This window comes from Anguilla anguilla, chromosome 11 (genome assembly GCF_013347855.1).
Source record: "Anguilla anguilla isolate fAngAng1 chromosome 11, fAngAng1.pri, whole genome shotgun sequence".
Taxonomy (NCBI): Eukaryota; Metazoa; Chordata; class Actinopteri; order Anguilliformes; family Anguillidae; genus Anguilla; species Anguilla anguilla.
The window spans coordinates 28,917,976-28,938,243 of record NC_049211.1 but is presented as its reverse complement, the minus strand read 5'-3'; the positions used below and the strand labels follow the sequence as shown (position 1 = coordinate 28,938,243).

At 44.0% G+C, this 20,268-nt stretch overlaps 1 protein-coding gene across 3 annotated transcripts in view; it reads left to right on the top strand.

Moving 5' to 3' along the window:
• The first annotated feature begins 485 nt into the window (after nucleotides 1-485).
• nfatc2a (nuclear factor of activated T cells 2a) overlaps nucleotides 486-20,268 on the top strand; it is a 69,288-nt gene continuing 49,505 nt past the window's right edge. For 2 of the 3 annotated variants that reach the window (XM_035382683.1, XM_035382684.1), the window contains exons 1-6: nucleotides 486-976; nucleotides 2,801-3,788; nucleotides 7,306-7,474; nucleotides 14,550-14,752; nucleotides 15,243-15,415; nucleotides 19,920-20,060. In XM_035382683.1, coding sequence (XP_035238574.1) covers nucleotides 832-976; nucleotides 2,801-3,788; nucleotides 7,306-7,474; nucleotides 14,550-14,752; nucleotides 15,243-15,415; nucleotides 19,920-20,060 — 1,819 coding nt within the window. In that variant the 5' untranslated portion in view covers nucleotides 486-831. The remainder of the gene's footprint in view (nucleotides 977-2,800; nucleotides 3,789-7,305; nucleotides 7,475-14,549; nucleotides 14,753-15,242; nucleotides 15,416-19,919; nucleotides 20,061-20,268) is intronic. The other variant, XM_035382685.1, reaches the window with a different exon arrangement.

Genomic DNA, 20,268 nt, shown 5'->3' with positions numbered 1-20,268 from the left:
TCCTCAAAAAAGTTAGCGTTTCCCCTCTATATAAAAATTGCGATACAAACCTCGCCTCTTACACCAGACACTTTCCATAAATATGTTAACTATTATTATTATTATTATTATTATTATTATTAGTATTAGTATTAGTATTATTAATGGTATTAGTATTATGATTATTACAGTTTGACAACCTGTTCAGTAGCCTGTAATACGGATGTTTGACGTGTAAAATAAACACAAATGGACATCTTGTTATAATTACACATTAGAAAACAAACACTGGTGCGAAGGTGATTAATGCACTGTTTGCACATCTTGTTAGCTCATTGCTTTCTGTCAAACACCCGGGGGCAGTAGTACATTACCGTTTAACTCGTCCTCATCTGTAGAATCCAAAAAATAAAAGAAAAATCATTACTAGCGCGATGTATTGTGTGGCAAAACGTGTTGAAAGCTCACACGTGTAGGCTACTTATAAATGCGGTTGTTCTATGACTGATCATTAGGAGGCGTGTTCACACTGCGTTTGGGACCTTGCTGCATTTATTTACTTTATGAACAAAGACACGCCTTATCTCCATGTGGTTAAGTTGAAGGAGGAAGCGGCATTGTGTTCCTGTCAGTTTAGCAGCTTTTTGATGCAGCGGTCGCTTGTTGAAACGTTAACTGTACAAGCCATTTCCCCTTAATCCGCTTTGCCAACGAAACGCCTTAGTGCAGTAATTGTGCGAAAATATATTTGAATCGCTTTGAATGAAGGTCACTGTGAAACATTTCTGGCTCCTATTTATGTTAATTTCCGCCGTATTGTGAGTCCACCGTAAACCTTAAAAAGAAAGACAGATGACCTCCATTTACGAAGATAAGGACCCTAGCGCTTTAGAGTTAGCGGAGGAACTCAGCCAGGTGAACTGCCAAGATGAGCTGGACTTCGACTACCTGTTCGAGTACGATCCACCTTGCAACGATTTTCCCGCGGAAGATCAAGGTTTGTACAGTAAATGCGTGGTTACAGCAGAGGTGAACACATTTCAACTTTGTCTCGACTTATCAGTAGGCTACAGGCTACCTAAGCACTATAGGTTTATGCGTAAATGTAATCTGATTCTGCATTCAGATCCTATAGAATATGAGTAGGCTATTTTTGAGTGTTTGGTTTGAATTGTAGGTAGGCTACTAGTTCTGACATGCTATGGTCAAACATTTTTCACCCAATCATGTTGACAATCTTCCGCTTAAGTCATTAGAAACATTTTTACGATTGATTCCAAAAAAATAAAAATAAACCTTGGATGACAATTTCCGTCGTAACATAAGAGAGCTCAGTCCTGGTTGTATCACCATGCACACATTTTCGCTGTATCCCTGTCAGTTTTTGAGCATTGTATGCTATTTTGTGTATCCAATAAAACTTAAGCAGGCCTTATAGCCTACATTAAAAAGTTCAGTCAGATATTTAAGAAAAGGGATTACTTTTAGAAATGCCAAAGAATGTCAGAAAAACTTATTTTCAGTGTTAATGGCACGTTTCTCCGGTAATCAATACAATTCCTTATCTGTAACTATGTACGTTTTTTCACAGCAATGGTTTTCTTGAATATAGGCTATACCTTTCTTTGAGTTTACCTTTGATGTTTAATCAATGGCAAGAAATGTGCAGCTTTATTAATGAAGAGTGTTGATATCTTCTGTTAAATATGCAATGTTATTGCGAGAACGTGTGGCCGTAGAGTTAAATACCAATCTGGGCGTCCACGTTAGGGCCACAGAATACAGCTTGTACCACTTAGCGCTGCGATTTGTTTAAAATACTGAATTTGTTTGCTTTTCGGATCCTATAAATGCATTTTTCAGTCAGATTGAGTATTTATTCATTCAAATAATGTGCATATGTTTCTTGTTTGCTAGATTACTCATGTGTCTGAAAAGGTTCACGGAATCTAAACTTAAATGGTCTTCGGGCCGTAATGAGACATCAATGTACAGGCGAGGGACTCAATTCAAGCCTCTCAATTGCAAAACCGCAACATCTTTGTAACCAGACAGATATAATTTTATTTTTCATGCAATTGAAATGCATTAAATTGTGGTCACTTACATATGGTATCGTTAAATGTTTCGATGAAGGGTTTACTAAAAATAGCGAATAAATATTTGGCATGCAATCTCATGGCTGGAAAAAAGGCATTTTTATAAATATTGCACGATTTTAAAAATTAGAATTTGTATACAATTTAATTTAGCTCAGGGGTGCACTGCTGGTTTTAGTTCCAACCAGTTATTCTGGCTTAAATTTTTTTTAAAGCTGTATATGCCAGTGCTGGTGCACTATACTGGAACATTTCAAACATGTTGTCATGGATTCTTGTTGCAGTCAACAGCTGCAGTTTGTGACTTAATAAAAACGAGCTAATGGGCTAATGAACAGTTAAGAATAATTGCGATAATTGTAATAATTGAGACCGTAAGTCTGATCACCCTTGTTGCACGGCAGTGTAGTATAGTGGGTAAGGAGTTGGTCTTGTAACCTGAAGGTCATAGGTTTGATTCCCTGGTAGGACACTGCTGTTGTAACTTTGAGCAATGTACTTAACCTGCATTGCCTCAGTATACATCCAACTGTGTAAAAGGATGCAATGTAAATGCTGTGTAAAAGCTGTGTAAGTCGCTCTGGATAAGAGTGTCTGGGAAATGCCCGTACTGTAATGTAATGACTTCTCTCCTAGGCTTTGTCATGTGTGCTTTAGCAGTTTTGGTGGTGGCATTCCCTGATGCACTCTTTCTGCTCTCTGTCCCCCTGGCTCCTCTGCAGATGAGCAGAGTCTGTCCTCGCACAAAGCCGTCGGCGCCCCCGTGGGCGCGGCCTACCCCCTCGAGGAAGTCGCCCCCTACGGGATCAAGTCCTGCCCGTCCCCCTACGACGAGCCGCCCCCGGAGGGCCTGGGGGGTTACGAGCACCTGGACGGCAAGAGGTACCTGGAGCACCCCAGGGCGGGCGGCCCCGGAACCCTGAGCCCCCGGATAAAGATCACCCCGTCCCGCGAGCTGTACACCCACGGGCAGGACTCCCTCCAGACGCACCCCCTGGGCATCGGGCCCCGGACTCTGGCCGTGCCAGGTCAGGACAGCCTGGCGTACCGCGAGCCGCAGTGCCTGAGCCCGGCCAGCAGCAACTCCTCCACCAGCTGGCACTCGGAGAGCTACTCCCCCTGGGCCTCCCCCTGCGTCTCCCCTAGCAACGGCCAGGCCACGACCGGCGACCTCTGCCCCCGCTTTCAGAACATTCACGCCGGCTCCTCGTCGTCCCCCCGCACCTCGCCGGGGGCCTCGCCCCACGACAGCGCGACGGACGAGGGTTGCCTGGCGCCCCACTCGCCGTCGCCCCGCCCCGGATCGCGCTCCACCTCCCCGCAGGGCAAGCGCACCTACGACATGTACCGCAACCCGGGCCTCGCCCCCGCCCGGCACCGCTCCCGGAGCCCCTCCCCCCACTCCGCCCACGATGAGCGCCAGGGCGGGATCTACGGCCCCGGCCCCTGCCCCAGCGTACCCGGCGTACCCGGTGTGCCCGGCGTGCCCTGCGTGCCCGACTCCCTCAACGGCTTCTGCGGCGTGCCGGGGTCGGTCCCCACCAAGATCGTGAAGACCGCCAGCCCCGCCTACTCGCTGTACCTGGACAGCCAACCGGAGGGCTACCTGTTCTCCTGCGACCAGGACATGAAGAGCAAGCAGCCCGGGGCGGAGTCCTTCTTTGTCATCCCGCCCATCTGGCCCAAGCAGCTGGTCCCTGGCATCTGCAGGTACACAATACAATGCACAATACAGAGAACACAGAGACGAGTGTCTGACTGTGAGGCTGTCATAACTGCCATACTACATACTACGCTAATGCTAACTGTTTTGAGTACTACTTGTTCAAAACTACTTGTTCAAAAGTAGAAAAGAACACTTTTTTTAAATTTTTTATACTGTTTCTTGCATGCTTGCTCACCAAGCCACTGACAGCTGTCAAGCAAGCGTTGTGCGTTGCAATATAACCTGCTCAGAATCTTTTCACCACTGAACCCTCTAGTGCTCTGTGTGGATTTCCCTATGTTGTGTAAAGAGAGGGAGTGAATGCGTGAGCCATTTTGAAGCTGAGATTAAATAACAGAGACAGCGGCGCCAGTACAAGCCAGCAGGGAACAATGCTGACACACACAGCACCACAAAATGTAATAGTTTCAGTAACACAGAGACAGTTTTAGGCGCAGTTGTAGAAATTCATCAAACTTGCTCCGGCGCGAATTTTGTGCCAAAAGCTGACATTGTGGTTATTGATAGAAGCAGGCAATCAATGAGATTTCTATCAGGACCATGTGACGACCACAGTGGCATCACAGCGTCATCACGTGACAAGGCCTAGCCCCATGGTTTCCTCATTCAACCTCATTCAACCTCATTCAAAAGCAAGAGATCTCACCGAGTTGTTGTGAGTAGAATCAGGTGTGCCTAATTATGGTCAAAATGAAAAGCTACAGGATGGTAGATCACTAGGAACAGGGCTAGGCAGCTCTGCTCTAGGTTGTCTGAGACAATTTCAAGAGGCTAGCCATGAATAGCCTATAATCAATCAATCTGTCTACAATACAAGATCATAGTTTATTCTGTCCGTAAGCTAACAGGGAGGCTATACCTGCAAAATTTGAAATAGGTTGGCTTTTCACTGGGGTAATGGCATTTACAGCACCTTTCATTAACGTAATGATATTAATGCATCCTACATTCAGAGGATCACTAGAGCTAGCCACACGGCATTAAAATCAAAGCGGCTTAAATACTTCCTCCCACCAAATGCCACTCGACAGTGACAATAAGACTGGCCATTAGGTTTAACACTGCGTTATTTAAAAACTGAAAGGCAGCTGAAGACAATCCAGGAGGTTAGGTGTCAATTTGTTCTAATCTGAACAAACAGGCAAGATATCCGGTGGCAAAACTGAGAGCATGACAGCTGGGCCCTTTCTCCGAACACAGCCCTGGACATTCCAGCTCCGTGTGGCACAGTGAGTGGCACAGATGATGTCACAGCAGCAGGATGAATGGTTGTGAAACACTGACATCATTTACCTGTTGAATTTATAGGAACCACAGACCGTTGAGAAAATAGGTGGGAATATGTGTGTGTTCTCCTTGGAGAGTGTTCACGGGAAACTATGTAACCGTTACGGTTGAACAATTTCAAATTGATGGGGCTGCTTTGCCGATTACCTTAATTGAATTTGTTTATACTTATGTGCTGTTTCCATTGTTTACAGTATGTACATGTTTCCTAAGGCTATTTGATAATGTGTGATAACAGAAATTCACAAATTCACAGACCCACTATTGGTTGCAATCTCCAACAGCTGCTATTTGTGAAAAGTTGAAAACAATGTTTCAGAACAGCATAAGATGGGTAAATTAAAGTTTCATCCTGGTATTCTGCTGAGCATGGTATCTTGCTTTAGCAAGATGGCAGCTGATAGGCAGCTGTTGAGGGTAAACTGTTCTCTTACATTCTTTTATGGATCCACCTCTAAACATTTCACATAGTATGACATCACTTTGTTGGAAATGAAAGCTCTTACAATAAGAAGCTCAAAATCCAGAGATTTAAAGAGTAATTGCACTCTAGATCACATTTCTTTGAAAGCACTTACAATAAGAGATGCTCAAAATCCAAAGATTTAATGAATGAAAGGGGAGTGATGTTTGCTTCAGTCGCTGGTGAGAGTATGGTATACTCACCACCTCTGAATTGTGTTGCCAAAATGCTGCCACACAAGTACCACAAGGCTAACCGCACTGACATGCATCTTGTTGCCATCTGAATCCTCAAACGGAGAATTTCAAGGACATCTCCGTTCTCGCCCCATGATGTTCTCTACTAACAAGGAAAATGCCAAGGAGGCACAAATGATCTTGTAGTCTAATTTTGATCTAACAGGAAATTAATTCCTGAATTCACTCTAGTTCGGTGCCAAGTATGAAGTTTCTCCTTTTGGCGTGACTTGTCAAATAATTATTATATCATTGTTGTTTTGCTAAGATGACGCAAACTGAACTCAAGCATGTCACGTAACTTAAGATTTACTTAACTTAAGTAAAAAAGATTTACTTCCTTAAATTAATAAATGGAAGTCAGGGCCAAACCGCACTATGGTTAGTTGGTTAGTCAGCATTATACTGAACCAGCATGATTTCTAAAAATCTTCTGAAAAAGTGAACCTTCTGTATGAAAAAAAATAGGGGAAACCCGTCCCTTTCAGAAATTGAAAGATAAAAGAAAAAATTAATTGCAAACTTATCCTGCAAATACTCGGGCTGTATATATTTTTTGCAATGTTGTCAATAAGTTACACAAAATGGACTGAATGCATACTGTTATCTGAGGATGATGACTGTGAAAAGTGCTTGTGTCCTCTTCTGTTGGATTGTCATTGCACTGTTGCACACGGACCTTGCAATTGATGCACACGTGGACCGCAGTCAGTGTAACCACAGCGTGCTCTGCACTGAACTTCTGCACTTTGAACTGAAATTCTTCACACCTTCTTCATGCCATCAGGCGTTTGATGTCACTTAAAGTTTTCATGAGAGACAAATTAGAACTAAAACTGTGACAAGCTTAGTCATCTCTGTAAGGACGAAAGTTGGGTAGATCGAACAGGCCCTTTGTTGTTACCTGTGTTTTTTGTGCTGTGCCATTATTTGGCAATGCACTGCCAAACCATTTAAAACTTGCCTAGACACTCACATCTAATAAAAAACGGTAGCTCTGTCATGCTGCTTTTGCTGTCATTGAGATGTATTCTACCCCTACCTTTTAGTGTGTGTACATCTTAAATTATGTTTGTTGTGCATCTTGTTGTTCGTGCTTATGTCATGTATTTTTATCATTGCTCATGTTACATATCCTCATATATTTTAGCACATAAATCTTTGCTAAAAATGCTATGTAACATTATTATTATTATTATTTCTACTGCTAATACTACTACTACTACTACTAATAAGAATAATAATAATAATAAATTATAATAATGACACCTGGGGTCTGTCTCATGAAGCCAAATTACTGAGTTACTGAGTGCACACAGAGTAAAACCCAGAACTGCAAGTTTTACTTCTGTCCATGTTCCAGATTTGGGAGGGTTCTGTGTTTTACTCGGTGCAGTTATCCAGTAAACTCTGTAAACCTGCGTCGTGATACTGGCCCCTGGCATTGTTGCAGCAATTACTATGGCATTTGTTTGGCAACGTTAATCAATAATAACTTTCTTTCCTGTTGGTCAGCATTCCGGTGGCCTCTCTGCCCCCTCTGGAGTGGCCCTTGCCCAAGCGCACTGACCAGTACGAGCTCCACATCGACGTGCAGCCCAAACCCCACCACCGCGCCCACTACGAGACCGAGGGCAGCCGGGGCGCGGTCAAGGCCGCTAACGGCGGTCACCCCGTGGTCCAGGTGAGCGCTTGTCTTCCCCCGTCGGTCACGCGGTCACGTGGCAGCCCAGCCCTGGGGGTGACAAAAATGTGTGTGTGTGCGCGTGTATGCGCGTGTCTGCATGCATGTGTGTGTGTGTGTACGTACGAGAGCACCCTGCTCATTTGTTCTCATACCTGCCCATATACTGTATGATCATAATTGGTCATATATGCTCATAACTTCTAATGCCCGCTAATATATGTTGATGACTGCTCATATATGCTCATACCTGTTCACACCTGCTCCGTTCTCTACCCTGTAAATGTCAGGCAATCCCAGGAGACTGATCTTGTGACTGATCCCCAGAGAGTAAGGGAGGGAGGAAGCGAGGTTTAGCTTAAAGATGCCGAGAATGGCTTTGCATCTTATGACAGTGGAAGGGTGTTCGTGCAGCTTCCTTTATTGAGAGCATTAGCTCTGAAGTGAAAGAACTATCGGCTGCAGTCGTTATAGTTCAAAGATAAAACTTTCACGGACGTACAGAGTTGCACATAAAGCTTTATTTAATTTATTACCTCGCTTTTCACTCAAATGTTTTATGAATGTTTTTCAGCACATATATTTTGAAAAAATTATATTCCTTTCCGCTTACTTTTTCATTTTTGTGCACGGCTAAAAGCAATGCTTACGTTCGGGGTTCTATTTTTGTAGCAAATGTTCTCTGTTGGAGTTAAATTGTGGATGAAAAGCCTGGCCGCCAATGAAGAAAATGGGTTGGAAATTAGCCAGACAGGATGGTCTGTGCGTAAATCGGCAAAACTGCCCCATAACTAATTCCACTGCACCCCTTCAGTTCAGTGTCTGGTTTTATAACACATGTACCTTTGAGAATGAATCCTCATAAGCCCTCCTTTCTCTCTGGACCGTTTAGAATCTTCTAGGTTCTCTGTTTTGGTTATGCTGTCGTTATTTTACTTGGCAGTTGGCACACATACTTATTCAAAATGTATATGGGTAGGATTGTACTATTTGATGTTGGTACAGTATGCAGTTGAATGTTTGGTTAAATAGTAAGAATTTGAAGCCCTAAAAGGGTCTTGAAGCTGTGACCATCTGGTTATGAGCCTGGATTCTTAATAACCACTTCTTGACAATAGAAATACTTCGGTAAAAGGGGACCCCTGATTATTGTACTGATGGTAAATTTCTTTGAAATGAGTATAAAGTAGTCAACATAAAACTGTGTTTTGAACATACAGTGTAATGTATCTGAACACACTAGAAAAGTCTGCATTTAAGATTCTTTCTATGTCTGACTGAGAATTTACACTCCATTCATTACGCACTGTAGGCCTGTTTGATTTTGGAGATATGGCACAGTTATCCATATTAACAATACATTTGTTGTTCCTGATAAGGGAAAATGGATTATAGCACCATGTCCCAAGATTCTTTTTACAGTGCCTTGCCCTTGCAGTGGTATAGGAGGAGGGGAAGTAGCAGGTGCAGGGCCTGTTATGGAGGTGATTTTATCAGGATCCGACCCTTCCAGTCCACTTAAAACCAATCCCCACTTTGTGTAGGGTCTGTCTTATCCTTCTGTGACCTGGCAGGAAAAAAGTTTTTTTGTCTTTGTAGCATGAAACGAGTGTCTTGGTTGACAAAAATATGTTGCAGTGGGAACACTCTCAAAAATATATTTTAATTTTAATTTTATTGAATGTCCCTTTTAGTGTAGGTTTTGGCGTAGTTGCGTATATGGTTCTTCATGTGAAGACCAGAGGCTCATGTCCCCTACACAGGACAAAAATGAATTGCCAGGTCTTAGGAGGTTATTTTCCTCTGTGTCACTCTCAAATCTGGAGGACTGAACTTGCTTCAGCCCCTGGGGGTTCCTTGATTCCGCTGTTTTGGTTTTCACCATGTCACGCACCATCGCCGCCCGTAAGCCCCCGGCACAGATCCCACCCGGCAGCTTTAAAACACAGACGAATGTGCCGGCTGCCTGACCAAGCGCGATGGAGCAAGTGTCCGCTGTTAATGATTACACAACTGCCCGTTGTTTCTGTTTGGCTTGTTTCGGATTGGGGGGAGGGGGGGGTCAGCCGCCTCCCGTTGGACAGACACCTCTGCGAAAGCAGTGAGTCGACGACCGCCGCCACGTCAACAAATATTTGTCTTGACAGTTTGAAAGCGGCGCTCTGTTTTCAGAGGGGCGGTCGTGCCGCTCGTGCCACGTGGTTTCCCCCTTTAGCGAGCGATTAAACAACGGAAACCTCCGGAAGGCAAGGAATTTGTCCTTGTAAAATGTGGATTGTTCGCGGTTCAGACCAGTTCAGGGCAGCCAGGTCCGCCTGGGCTTACGAGCCTGGAATTGCTTGGTACTTAAAGTACCTCATATTGAAACATACTGTAGCCGCAAGACTTCCAATATGTTAAATACTGTACACTGAATATACACTTTGAAAACTGCATCTGTGTAATACATCTGTTATTCTTAATGTACTGAGATGAAGAAAGTTTTTTAATTACAGTACACATCCTTTAAAATGATTTTCATTTGTACACATTACAAATGATTATCCTGGTAAAACCCTCTTAACTACTTAAATCCTTAATTTTACACATTTTGAACAAGTAAAGACAGTTTTAATTGTAATTATGGGGTCTGTTTCTTTATTCATAAAATATTGTGTCTGTCAGTGTTGAAACGGACAGCTGCGTGACTGTATTTCTGACCACTTTTTAGTGTCCTTTAGATTTGGCTGGGCACAGTCTGAACGACAGAAGCCACAGCTTCTCTCCTTGTCGTTTGTTAGCCTATGCTGTGGCCCGGCCTGGTTTTTGTGCCAAAGAGACAGCCAGCGCAGGGTACCACCACACGCGCCCAACCACCCCCCCCCCCCCCCTTCTCCCCACCCTCCCTCTCCTGCATTTCTTTCCCCAACTCAAAATCTGACTCACCACAGCGCCATGGCAACCAGGTTCGCAGATGGCACTGGGAAACAGGAGTGCGTTTACCCTGCTAGTAGGCTGCCTGAACCCTAAACCCCGCGTTCTGCCGCCGGAGCTCTGGAAAGGAAGGTCTCTCCTTCCTAGAGGCGCCTGTGGCAGATTTTTTCTCTCTTTTTTTTGGTGAAAAATAAGTAGTGATGTTGTGAGCCCTTCACTCGTTGTCTTACTTCGGCTTCTCTTGCAACATAAAAAAACAACAACGACGCGCGCCCCCGCCTTCTGTTCCCAGCACTCCTGGTGCATATTTACCTCCCCTCCCTAAGCGCCTGTTACCTTGATCAGCTCCGGTGCTGCCTCGTCGTCTCGGCAACCAGGAAACGAGCTGAGGAGATGCCACCGCTGCCCAGCTGTGCCCGCCTGTCAGCAGTTGTGGGCAGTGCTTCAAATGCATGCGTTTGAAATATGTATTTTCAAGCGTGCGTTTTGTGTGGTTGCTCTCTTTCTTTTTTTTTTTTACCATGGTTTATACCTCTGTGCCTGCAAAGAAACCTCCACCATTTTGATTGTAATTTAAGAGTACGTTTATTTAAGAGCTATTTTTGTATTTTATATTACGATGCGAAGTATATTTGAGTGTGTTTTTTCCCATCCTGGATTAGCAGCACAGTCAAACCCACCCACTTAGCATAACTCACAGATGAGACCCGGTGCAAATTCAGGATTCATTGGATTTTTTTGGCTTCGCTTCATCCCCTTGCAAAAAAAAAAGAACCCATCCCTTTTTTCCCCCATACAAATTACTTTTGATTGTTGTAAATGGGAGCCATTAATGAACAAACTTTTGAGTGAATTGTGTCATTGTGCCCTTCTTTGAATTTGCGTGTGCCGCACTCAAGGGTCTCGCTGCTAAGCTTTGCATTGTGAGCTCATGGCCACATTACGGAATGGAATCCAATTTCCAGGGGAATGCATTAACGAGTCAATTTCGAAGCGTATTTTTCCCAGAAAATGCAGTATGTTTTGTGCGAAAAAAGGGTGATGACCTTGACGTATAACGAAACTAATGGGTTGGATTTGAAACTTGTGCATGTGCACAGACGTACATGTACAATATATATGTACAGTTACCACATCCTGACAAACACCACAGACTTGTATGGTGGTGAATAAGCTGCAGTAATAACCCTAATCTCCAGTATTACAGGCAGAGAAGATGGTTGTCCGTGAAAAATATTTCGGTGCTTTCCTAGGTTTAGTTTTGGCAACAATGTGCACATGCAATCTGTGTAATGTATTAGTGCGCGTCTCTTCATTTGAAAGATTAGTTTAATTTTAAGAGAGCTTTGCATCGCTAAGCACGCAATATATTATCCATTTCGGATGGTTTCTTGCATTGCAACATTACATAGAACCTTAGCATTAACTTTATTATTTTTAACTTTATTAGCATTACGACTGTGTTATGTAACACAAGGCAGTTAATATTAAAGTACTTGACAGCTGTTGATATGTTTTATGGAATGGGCTTCCAAACACTTAAAGCCAAAGTCTCTAGTGAAGTATGGCAGAAATGTTCTGTTTGGCTGTCTGTAATCACATTCTGTCTGTTCCATTTGGTGATGTAATGACAACAAAGCAAAATATGAATCATTCAAAGATGATCATTATTTCTGATGGTTTTACTCCTTCTGTCAGAGGGTACACCCAGCAGTTTAATTACACCCATCTTTAAGCTAGTATCTGCGAGATATCAATCAGCAATGGGCATTTCTTTAGCTTAGGCTAATAGAATGAAACAACGCTGAGGTGAACAGGTTAACACTATGAGTGACACAGGCTACAGCTATCACTAAGGAAACTACACCGTCTTATTTCCAAAGAATCCTGGTCAATGTTTCTATGGGAGCGTGTCTATGTTCCTAAGTGGGTCCTAAGTTCTACTGCACCTGACGAAATGTTGTGAACAATTTTTCATAATTTCTTGGAAAATACTATTATTATTGAGGACTTCTGAGCATAGCTAAGCCATATGTTTGCTGATAGACCTAGCTGACATCGTTTTCTGGAGTAAGACAGAAAATCATTGATTTACTGTCTCTGTCTCTATTTACTGAACCCAGATAAGATTTCATGTAGAGCTGTGGAACATAGGACCCTGAGAACATAGGACCCTTTGTCATGTTCCCATTATGTGCCATATAAATCTGGGGAACATAGGACCCTGGGAACATAGGAATGACCCCATTTCTATCATTGAGACACTGGCATTCTGTGATAATATGTTTTAGCTATTAAACTTTGGCTTTAATAATATAGGAACGTAACTTACAATTTAAATTACTGAGTCAGTTATCTTGGCAAATCTAAAGTATCTTTGGCAAAACTAGACTTTATTAAATTCTAAAAAAGAGAAGGGGTTTATTGCTGGTTTCCATTCTCTTTGACAACATAAAAAAGTGATTAAAGAACGTGTTTCTTCCTTGTAGATAGTAATTAAAAATGTTCATACTATAAGCCTTCTCAGGTGCCAGTAAAGTGAGTCGCTGTGGAGATGGCTGAAAGGTAGCACAATCCAGGGTCTTCCACATTGCTAACCGCTTGAGCGATTCCACTCTGGCCTCAGCGTCGATGCGTTTGATTTGCTCGCTACTTTTTCTAAAACAGAAACAACTCAGAATACGACTGAACTGCATAGAATGGTACATGCCAGAGAAGAAAAGTGAAACAGACTTCTAAAAAAAAAAAGAAGAAAACTCCCACGTTTTTCTGAAAATTGATGAGTTCGGTGGCCTTTTTTCCCTTTTGTCTTGTTTTTTGAGCCACACGCTCGTGCAAACTCTTTTCTGTTGCGAAGCCTTGTGGCTTTTGCATACTTCCTTCTGATGGAGGCTTTGAACTGTGTGTGTGTGTGTGTATGCGAGTGTACATGTGTGTTATGCGACTGTGTTTATTATATTGCTGCCACTGCTACAGATATCCATATGCAGATATGCGCCACCCAAAACTGCATCCATTTATGCGATAGCGATCGCATGGGCGATCGCAGTGAAAACTGAAAACTGCTGTAGCAGAATCTACGACAGGAAACCACTCTCTGGTGGTTAATATCCTCTGATCTCATTAGTTTGAATCAGCCCTCTTTAAAGGCACTGCATTTTGAAAGGACACGATGGAGGTTTGCCTGCGTTGTTCCGCCAAAGTGGTCTACTGACGTGCTAGTTGCCCTCACATCACAGCTGTTAATGTTTACCTCGCCCTTAGTGTGCGTGGGGAACATTCACTTTCTGTTCCCCTCCAGCCCATCCTACCTGGCTTCCCTTGGGAGTCGCTGATGGTCGGGTGCAGCTATAGAAATAATTGCTTTTACTTCTGCATGCTGCCATAAATAAACCCGCCTCTCGCCTCGCAACTAGACAATGCAATCACGACTCTAAACTGGGGAATCGATTTTTTCTTTTTTTTCTTTCAAAAGGCCCGAGCAGCAATGATTGGTTTAACCAGTACCTTGCTATTTGCCTCTATACTAAATGCAAAAATGCATAAAATATTGCTTTCTCTCACTGCACATAAAACCAGTTTGTGACTGTGGCCTGACTGTAGCCTGATTTGTGGGGAAATATCTGTATATAGTTTTATCGTTATTTCATTTACAGTGCATGACGCCTTATCCAGGACTGCTTACAATGCAGGAGAACATAATTCACATGATTTATATGTGCAATATTGCCAGATCTGGTGAACAACATTCCCAGACCAGCGAGTGTATATACATTTATGACATCACTAAAGCAGTAATGAAAATGAACTATGCTAAGCAAAAACCAATATGCAAATCCTGAAACAGAGCCTCGCCAAGCACAGTGCAAGCGTAGGTGGTAGAGAGTTACGTCATGCTTGACAACAGCAATGCAACATTATGCAGCGCCCTTGCATTTTATGCATAAATCCTCACTAGATTGTGAAGTTACATTTAGGCATGTCTACAGTAGAGTGTGTGAGTATAAAGGCATAGGCCAATGATGAGGCTTCTGTTATTTCAGTGACATTGGGAAGTGAAAAAAATGGGTTGGTTGGCTGGCTGGTTACTGCACTGAACACAGTATTTTTTAATTTTTTAAAAAATGTTACAATTGAGGCTTTTCTCCAAATCTCCCCCCAGCTGCATGGCTACAGGGGCAAGGAGCCGCTGGGCCTTCAGATTTTCATCGGCACGGCCGACGAGAGGATCCTCAAGCCCCACGCCTTCTACCAGGTCCACCGCATCACCGGCAAGACCGTCACCACCACCAGCTACGAGAAGATCATCAACAGCACCAAAGTCCTGGAGATTCCCCTGGAGCCCAAGAACAACATGAAAGCCATGTAAGGAAGCAGGGCTAACAAGCCCTCTGAGCCTCTTACACCTCTTTACCTCATAGCAATTCATTTCATGGCCCCTCCTCAAATGGGTATCAGCTCAACAATTTGCTTAACATTTGATGTCCTTACCGAACACCTAAAATTAATTTCTGCTTAACACATTAGTGAATAGGATAGGAACATGTCCGTATGGTATTGCAGATCTATAGGAGCTGTACTTATTTCATCCCTTACAAATATTTAATAATACAATAAGCGCAATATTAGAAAAGGTTGGCATGGTTTGTTTGATCTGAATATATTAAATATAACTTACTAAGTATTGATATATAAACAAGATGTTATTAAAAGGGATTTTTACCATTTTACTGATTAACTTGTACACCTGTGGCATGGTATGTAATGTTTCCAATAACAGACGACAGCGTTTCTCTGGAGAAGCATTGCGTTAATTGATCAAACGTTGAGTGCTCTGTGGGGCGTGTCTTCGCAGGATTGACTGCGCAGGGATTCTGAAGCTGCGCAACGCTGACATCGAGCTGAGGAAAGGGGAGACGGACATCGGGCGCAAGAACACGCGTGTGCGCCTGGTGTTCCGTGTTCACATACCCCAGCCTGGAGGGCAGCACGTTTCCCTGCAGGTGGCCTCTCATCCCATTGAGTGCTGTAAGTTACTACCCCTCCCACCCCACCCAAAATGGCACTGACCTATTGAGCTTCAAATCCTACCAAGTGCTGCGCATGTCTTTGTATTCTTTCCTCTGGAGTGCATGCTGTTCTTAATAATAATAGTAAAAATAAAATAAGAATTAATGTTAGAGTAATGAAGGGGGCTGCTGGGTGGCTCAATCGGTAAACGTGCTCTTGGGTCGAATCCGGCCCGCTCCAGTGTTGATGGTGACTGGCTGCAGCACAGGGGCGGCGCACAATTGGCTTCTGGTCACCCAGGGGATATACAGGCGGGGTTCCGTCAGCAGGGATAGTGGTGTTCATCGCTCGAGAAGCACAAGCAGGTAGCTGACACCGTGTGCTTTGGAGGAGGACCACCAACTCTCCCATGCCAGCTTTTGGGGGGGCGGGGGGCGGGGGGCGGGGGGTGGGGGGAGGGGGGCGTGTTTTTGAGCAAGCTTGTACATAGTTTGCGAATTGAACATGGCAAATTCAGGTGGGATTGGAGATGCCGAATTAAAAACAAAAAAAAGTCATAATGATTATTCATGTAGCACTTCTCAGAAATGGTTTGCAACCAGAAGTGCTTTGCTAATGACTAATGCGCTCTTGCATTTACAAAATAATACAAATAGAAATAAGTGAAACAGGAAATGGGGAAATCAGTACATTAGAAGTAAAAAGAGTAATTAAACCACTGTGATTGAAGTTATGGAGTACAGTTGACTATTTCTCTTTTGTGCTGAAGATGGCAATGAGTCTAACTCTCCCCGTTCATTCCAAGGTCATTTTCTGGGTAGTTTCTATGGTTTTAGTGAGAGCATCCTGTACATTTCGGTAGAATTTATCATTTTTACCATTTAACTGCAGCAAGAAAAAAATTAAGCTTTCTGTAAAAAGCCAGTTCATGTTTGTAAATGAATCTTTTTTTAATCTTTTTTTTTTTTAATATTTGTTTTGGGCTTTTTTATTAGACAGGATAGTGTAGAGAGACAGGAAGAACTAGGACGAGGGAGAGGGAGAGACATGCGACAAATGTCGGCGGTTGGGCTCGAACTGCCAACGTCGCGGCTCGCGATGAGCATGTGGAAAGCGCTGTATGGGCTGCGCCACTGGAGGCCCCGCGTAAATGAATCTTAGGTAAAACCTTCAGTTGGGCATGCCATGGTAAACACCACATCAGCGGCCTTTGGATCTGCTTTTGATTTTAAAAGACGTTTTATGTCCGATCGAGCATGTTCCCTGGGTTTTATGAAAACACTACCTGAGAAAAGTGAGCTCTAATCTAATCACTGACCCTAGCGTACAGCTTGAAAGCATATTTTCCCGTCCCGTAATAAGTGTTGCGTAACGTCTGAAGAAAGGTACACAGTTCCCATATCCCCGCTTCAAAATATATACGTGGTGGTTTAGGACTGTGTGCAGAGTGAGAAATATCCTAGCTTCCTGGGGAAAGTCCATAGCCGTGGCCCGTGGCCCGTGGCTCGTGTGCGTGTGTTTTCTTTGTAGCAGATTAGACGCGGTGGGGAAACGCGGCGCTTACCGGTCTCCCGGATGGGTTTTTTATCAGCCAGCGCTTCGTCTGTGTGGTGTCAGCCTGACGTCACTCACAGGGCAAACACTGTTAAAAAAATAAAAATAAATAAATAAAAAAGGAACAATATTCAAATTCAGTGGGAGGCGCGGGGGCACCCTTCTGCGGTACAGTCGGGCCTCTCAGATGCGCACAGACTCCTCTTTATGTGTGCACAGACTGCCGGAGGTGCTTTACTTGTTTTTAGGTGTGTCATCACAGGCTTTCCTGTGCGCTTCTTATACAGAGTGGAGCCCGGTATTTGATCCTGTGTAAATACGCAGGTTTGTGATATTGACAGGGGCGACCTCTCATTTCAAAAAATATTGGTCGGGACGCTTCAGTCTTTAAAAAGGGTGTGAAGTAAACATACGGCAGAACCTCTCCCAACCTTTGACAGGCGGCCTGTATCTTTCATGTTTGTGAGGTGTGGGATGGTGGCCCTTCCGCACTGGGAGGCCGCCCCCCCCCCCGTTGCCGGCGCGCCTTCTGCAGTTTGAGGCTGTAGCGCCACCCTCTCCGCCCGAACGGCAGGGCCTCCTTTCGGCCGGGTCACTTTCGTTCGCGGTTATGAATGCGGCCTGTGTTGGGGTAATCTCGCCGCACCATCTGCGGCGGAGCGCGCCGAAGCGGGAGATAAGCAGAGGCGGCGCGGCTGCGCCGGCGCGGCGCTCACCGAGGGGCCGGCTCTGCTGGCTCAGACCGCCGTGGGCTTCAAAAAAAGAAACCTGCGCAAAGGTCACGCGTGTTTTGCCTGCGTTCTGTTCGCCCTGGCGGAGGTGGATTGAACGCTGCGATGCTGTGACTCTTGAGGATGTGCCGGCTCTGGGAGGTTTTCATTGGCCGATGATGCCATATGGACTGCGTGATGCTGTAGAGCATTACCGCAGATGAGAGTTTTCATTTTATGACTAGGTGATATTTTCATCCTTTTTGTTTTGTTTTATTTGATGAGAAAGGTCTTTTCAGATGCCTTGAAGTATCTTTTTCCGTATATGTGCCGCCGTTTTGAAAACACGACAGGAATATGAGGTGAAATTAGTTTGATCAATTTTAATTCCTTTGTGCAAGCTCCTAACCAAACCTGTCTGTTCAGGAAATCTGTAGCTTGGCGAACATAGCGGTATCTACTCCGCGGAGAGGCCATAGAGTTTGTTGTACATGTAATGTATGCCGTGCGCCTTCGCATAATCACCATAAATTAGGAGAAAGCCAGCCTGCTCTTGTTTTTGCTCAGCGCTACTAGTGTTGCGCGACTGGGAAAAGGTTGCTTTCGCTCATTTCCGTTACACGAATTACACGTTCTCTGGTCTCCTCTGTGGCCAGTGTGCTCATAAATGTTATGTACAGTAGTTCTGAATTGAGGTATAAGGCAATTACACTGCATATACATGCCAGTGTTGTGTGGCATAGCGACAGTTTTTCCTTGAATTGAATTATTTCTCTGTAAACTTGTTTTGTGTTTTTTGACTGGTATGTTGTGGACAACCAAATGTTTTTATCTTTTTCACAAAATGTTTGAACAGTTTGTACCTCAAAAGGAATCTATGTCTTTATCGCTTCATACAAGCCATAAATTGTGATACATTTTGTCCACACTGTGAGACAAGCTGCAAGCCACTGTGGCTCGTCTTACTGCTAATGCTGCTCACTGCAGGCTTGTTGCTGATCGTGTGGCCTACTTAAGACACATTTTTGGGGCGGTATTCTGACATGCTCAGTGCTTTGATCTCAGAAATCTTGATATGGTTGCTTCAAAGTGTTAAACCAAACATAAATTGCAGTGGTAAATAAAAGTTCAGAAAAAAGCACATCTTTATCACCTAAGCGTAGGTTTCACAAAGGCTATATCAAGATCACTGGTTGGATGGATCGTGAAAGTACCAACTTTTAGAACTGCAACCGTGCAACTGCAGGATGTGATCGTCTAAGTCAGAATGGCACAAAGGTCTTCGGCACAGTCTAATACTGCCATTTCTTTTGTGGAAAGCTGAATTTTACTCCAGGATCAGACTGTAACTGTCGGAGTTGCTTTAATAGAATCATGCTGTAAAAATGTGTTCATTTGGATTTAATTGCCTGAAACATTGCCATATGTGAGTTAATCACATGTAAAAATTCATATTTCCCTGTAAGTTCGGTTTTCACAGTGCTGACAGTCTGAAAGAATGGCTCTGAATGTGCGCAGTTTGTGTTGCGGAGATTCCATTGGCAGAAGGTTTCTGAGAAGCCCAGAATTGACAGAAAGCGCAGCGTAAGCTGTCAGGACAGCTGAAGCTGACTGGAAAACCCCGGACAGCCGTGCACGTACTTTGATTTATCACATTAGGCCTCTGACTAAGAACTGCACTGACCTTCCATTTAGCTAGGTCAGCATCGCCAAATGAATCTACACCACAAATGTTTGACCTGGACCATCTGTGGGAACTATGAGTTAATTGGGTAATTGGTGCAGTTGGTTGGTAGAACAGTTTTTGGTTCACAATGACATCCAAATGGAATTTTGAATTTGGTTAAGGAATAAAACCAAGGGAGAGCATTTGATTGGACATAGCAATCCCAGGCCAGTCCAAGGACCCATTCATGTAATTCATAAATGCATGGCAGAGCCAACCAAAAATTTCAGTGTAGAAAGACACTGAGTTGACGGTTGCACTTTGGTAGAGAAGCGGGAGAGTTCATTGTGTCAGTTAAGAACAACTGGGATCTTGGTGTGATTGTGTATTTGTGAACCCCAGACATTGTCTTTTTTGGACACACTAAATGCACACCAATTCAGTGGTCTTCCATTAAAATCACAAACCCAGTGCACAAATGTTATGGCTGGTACAGCTAAATGTTTTCTCTGGGTGTTTTGGTTCCCGTAGAGCTGTGCTTGGTTTCTGTGGATTTTGACGTTTCTAACCATTCCTGTTTCCAAACCCACAGCCCAGAGATCAGCACATGAGCTCCCAATGGTGGAGAAGCAGGACGTGGACAGCTGTTCAGCGCTGGGTGGGCAACAGATGATCCTCACGGGCCAGAACTTCACGTCCGACTCCAAGGTTGTCTTCACCGAGAAGACGCACGGTGAGTTCTCCTTCTCCCTACCAAGCTACTTGGATCGTCTTCGCTTTAGCGTTCCATAGAGATATGTGCCCTGTATCCGCAGCAAACTAGACGGGGGTCAAAAGTGCGTTTCTCTGAGGCCTAATGATTGTGTCACTATCTAAGCACGTTGTATCTCAGTTACAACCACAGGGTGGTCATCCCCCGTCCTCAAGACCACACCCCAAAT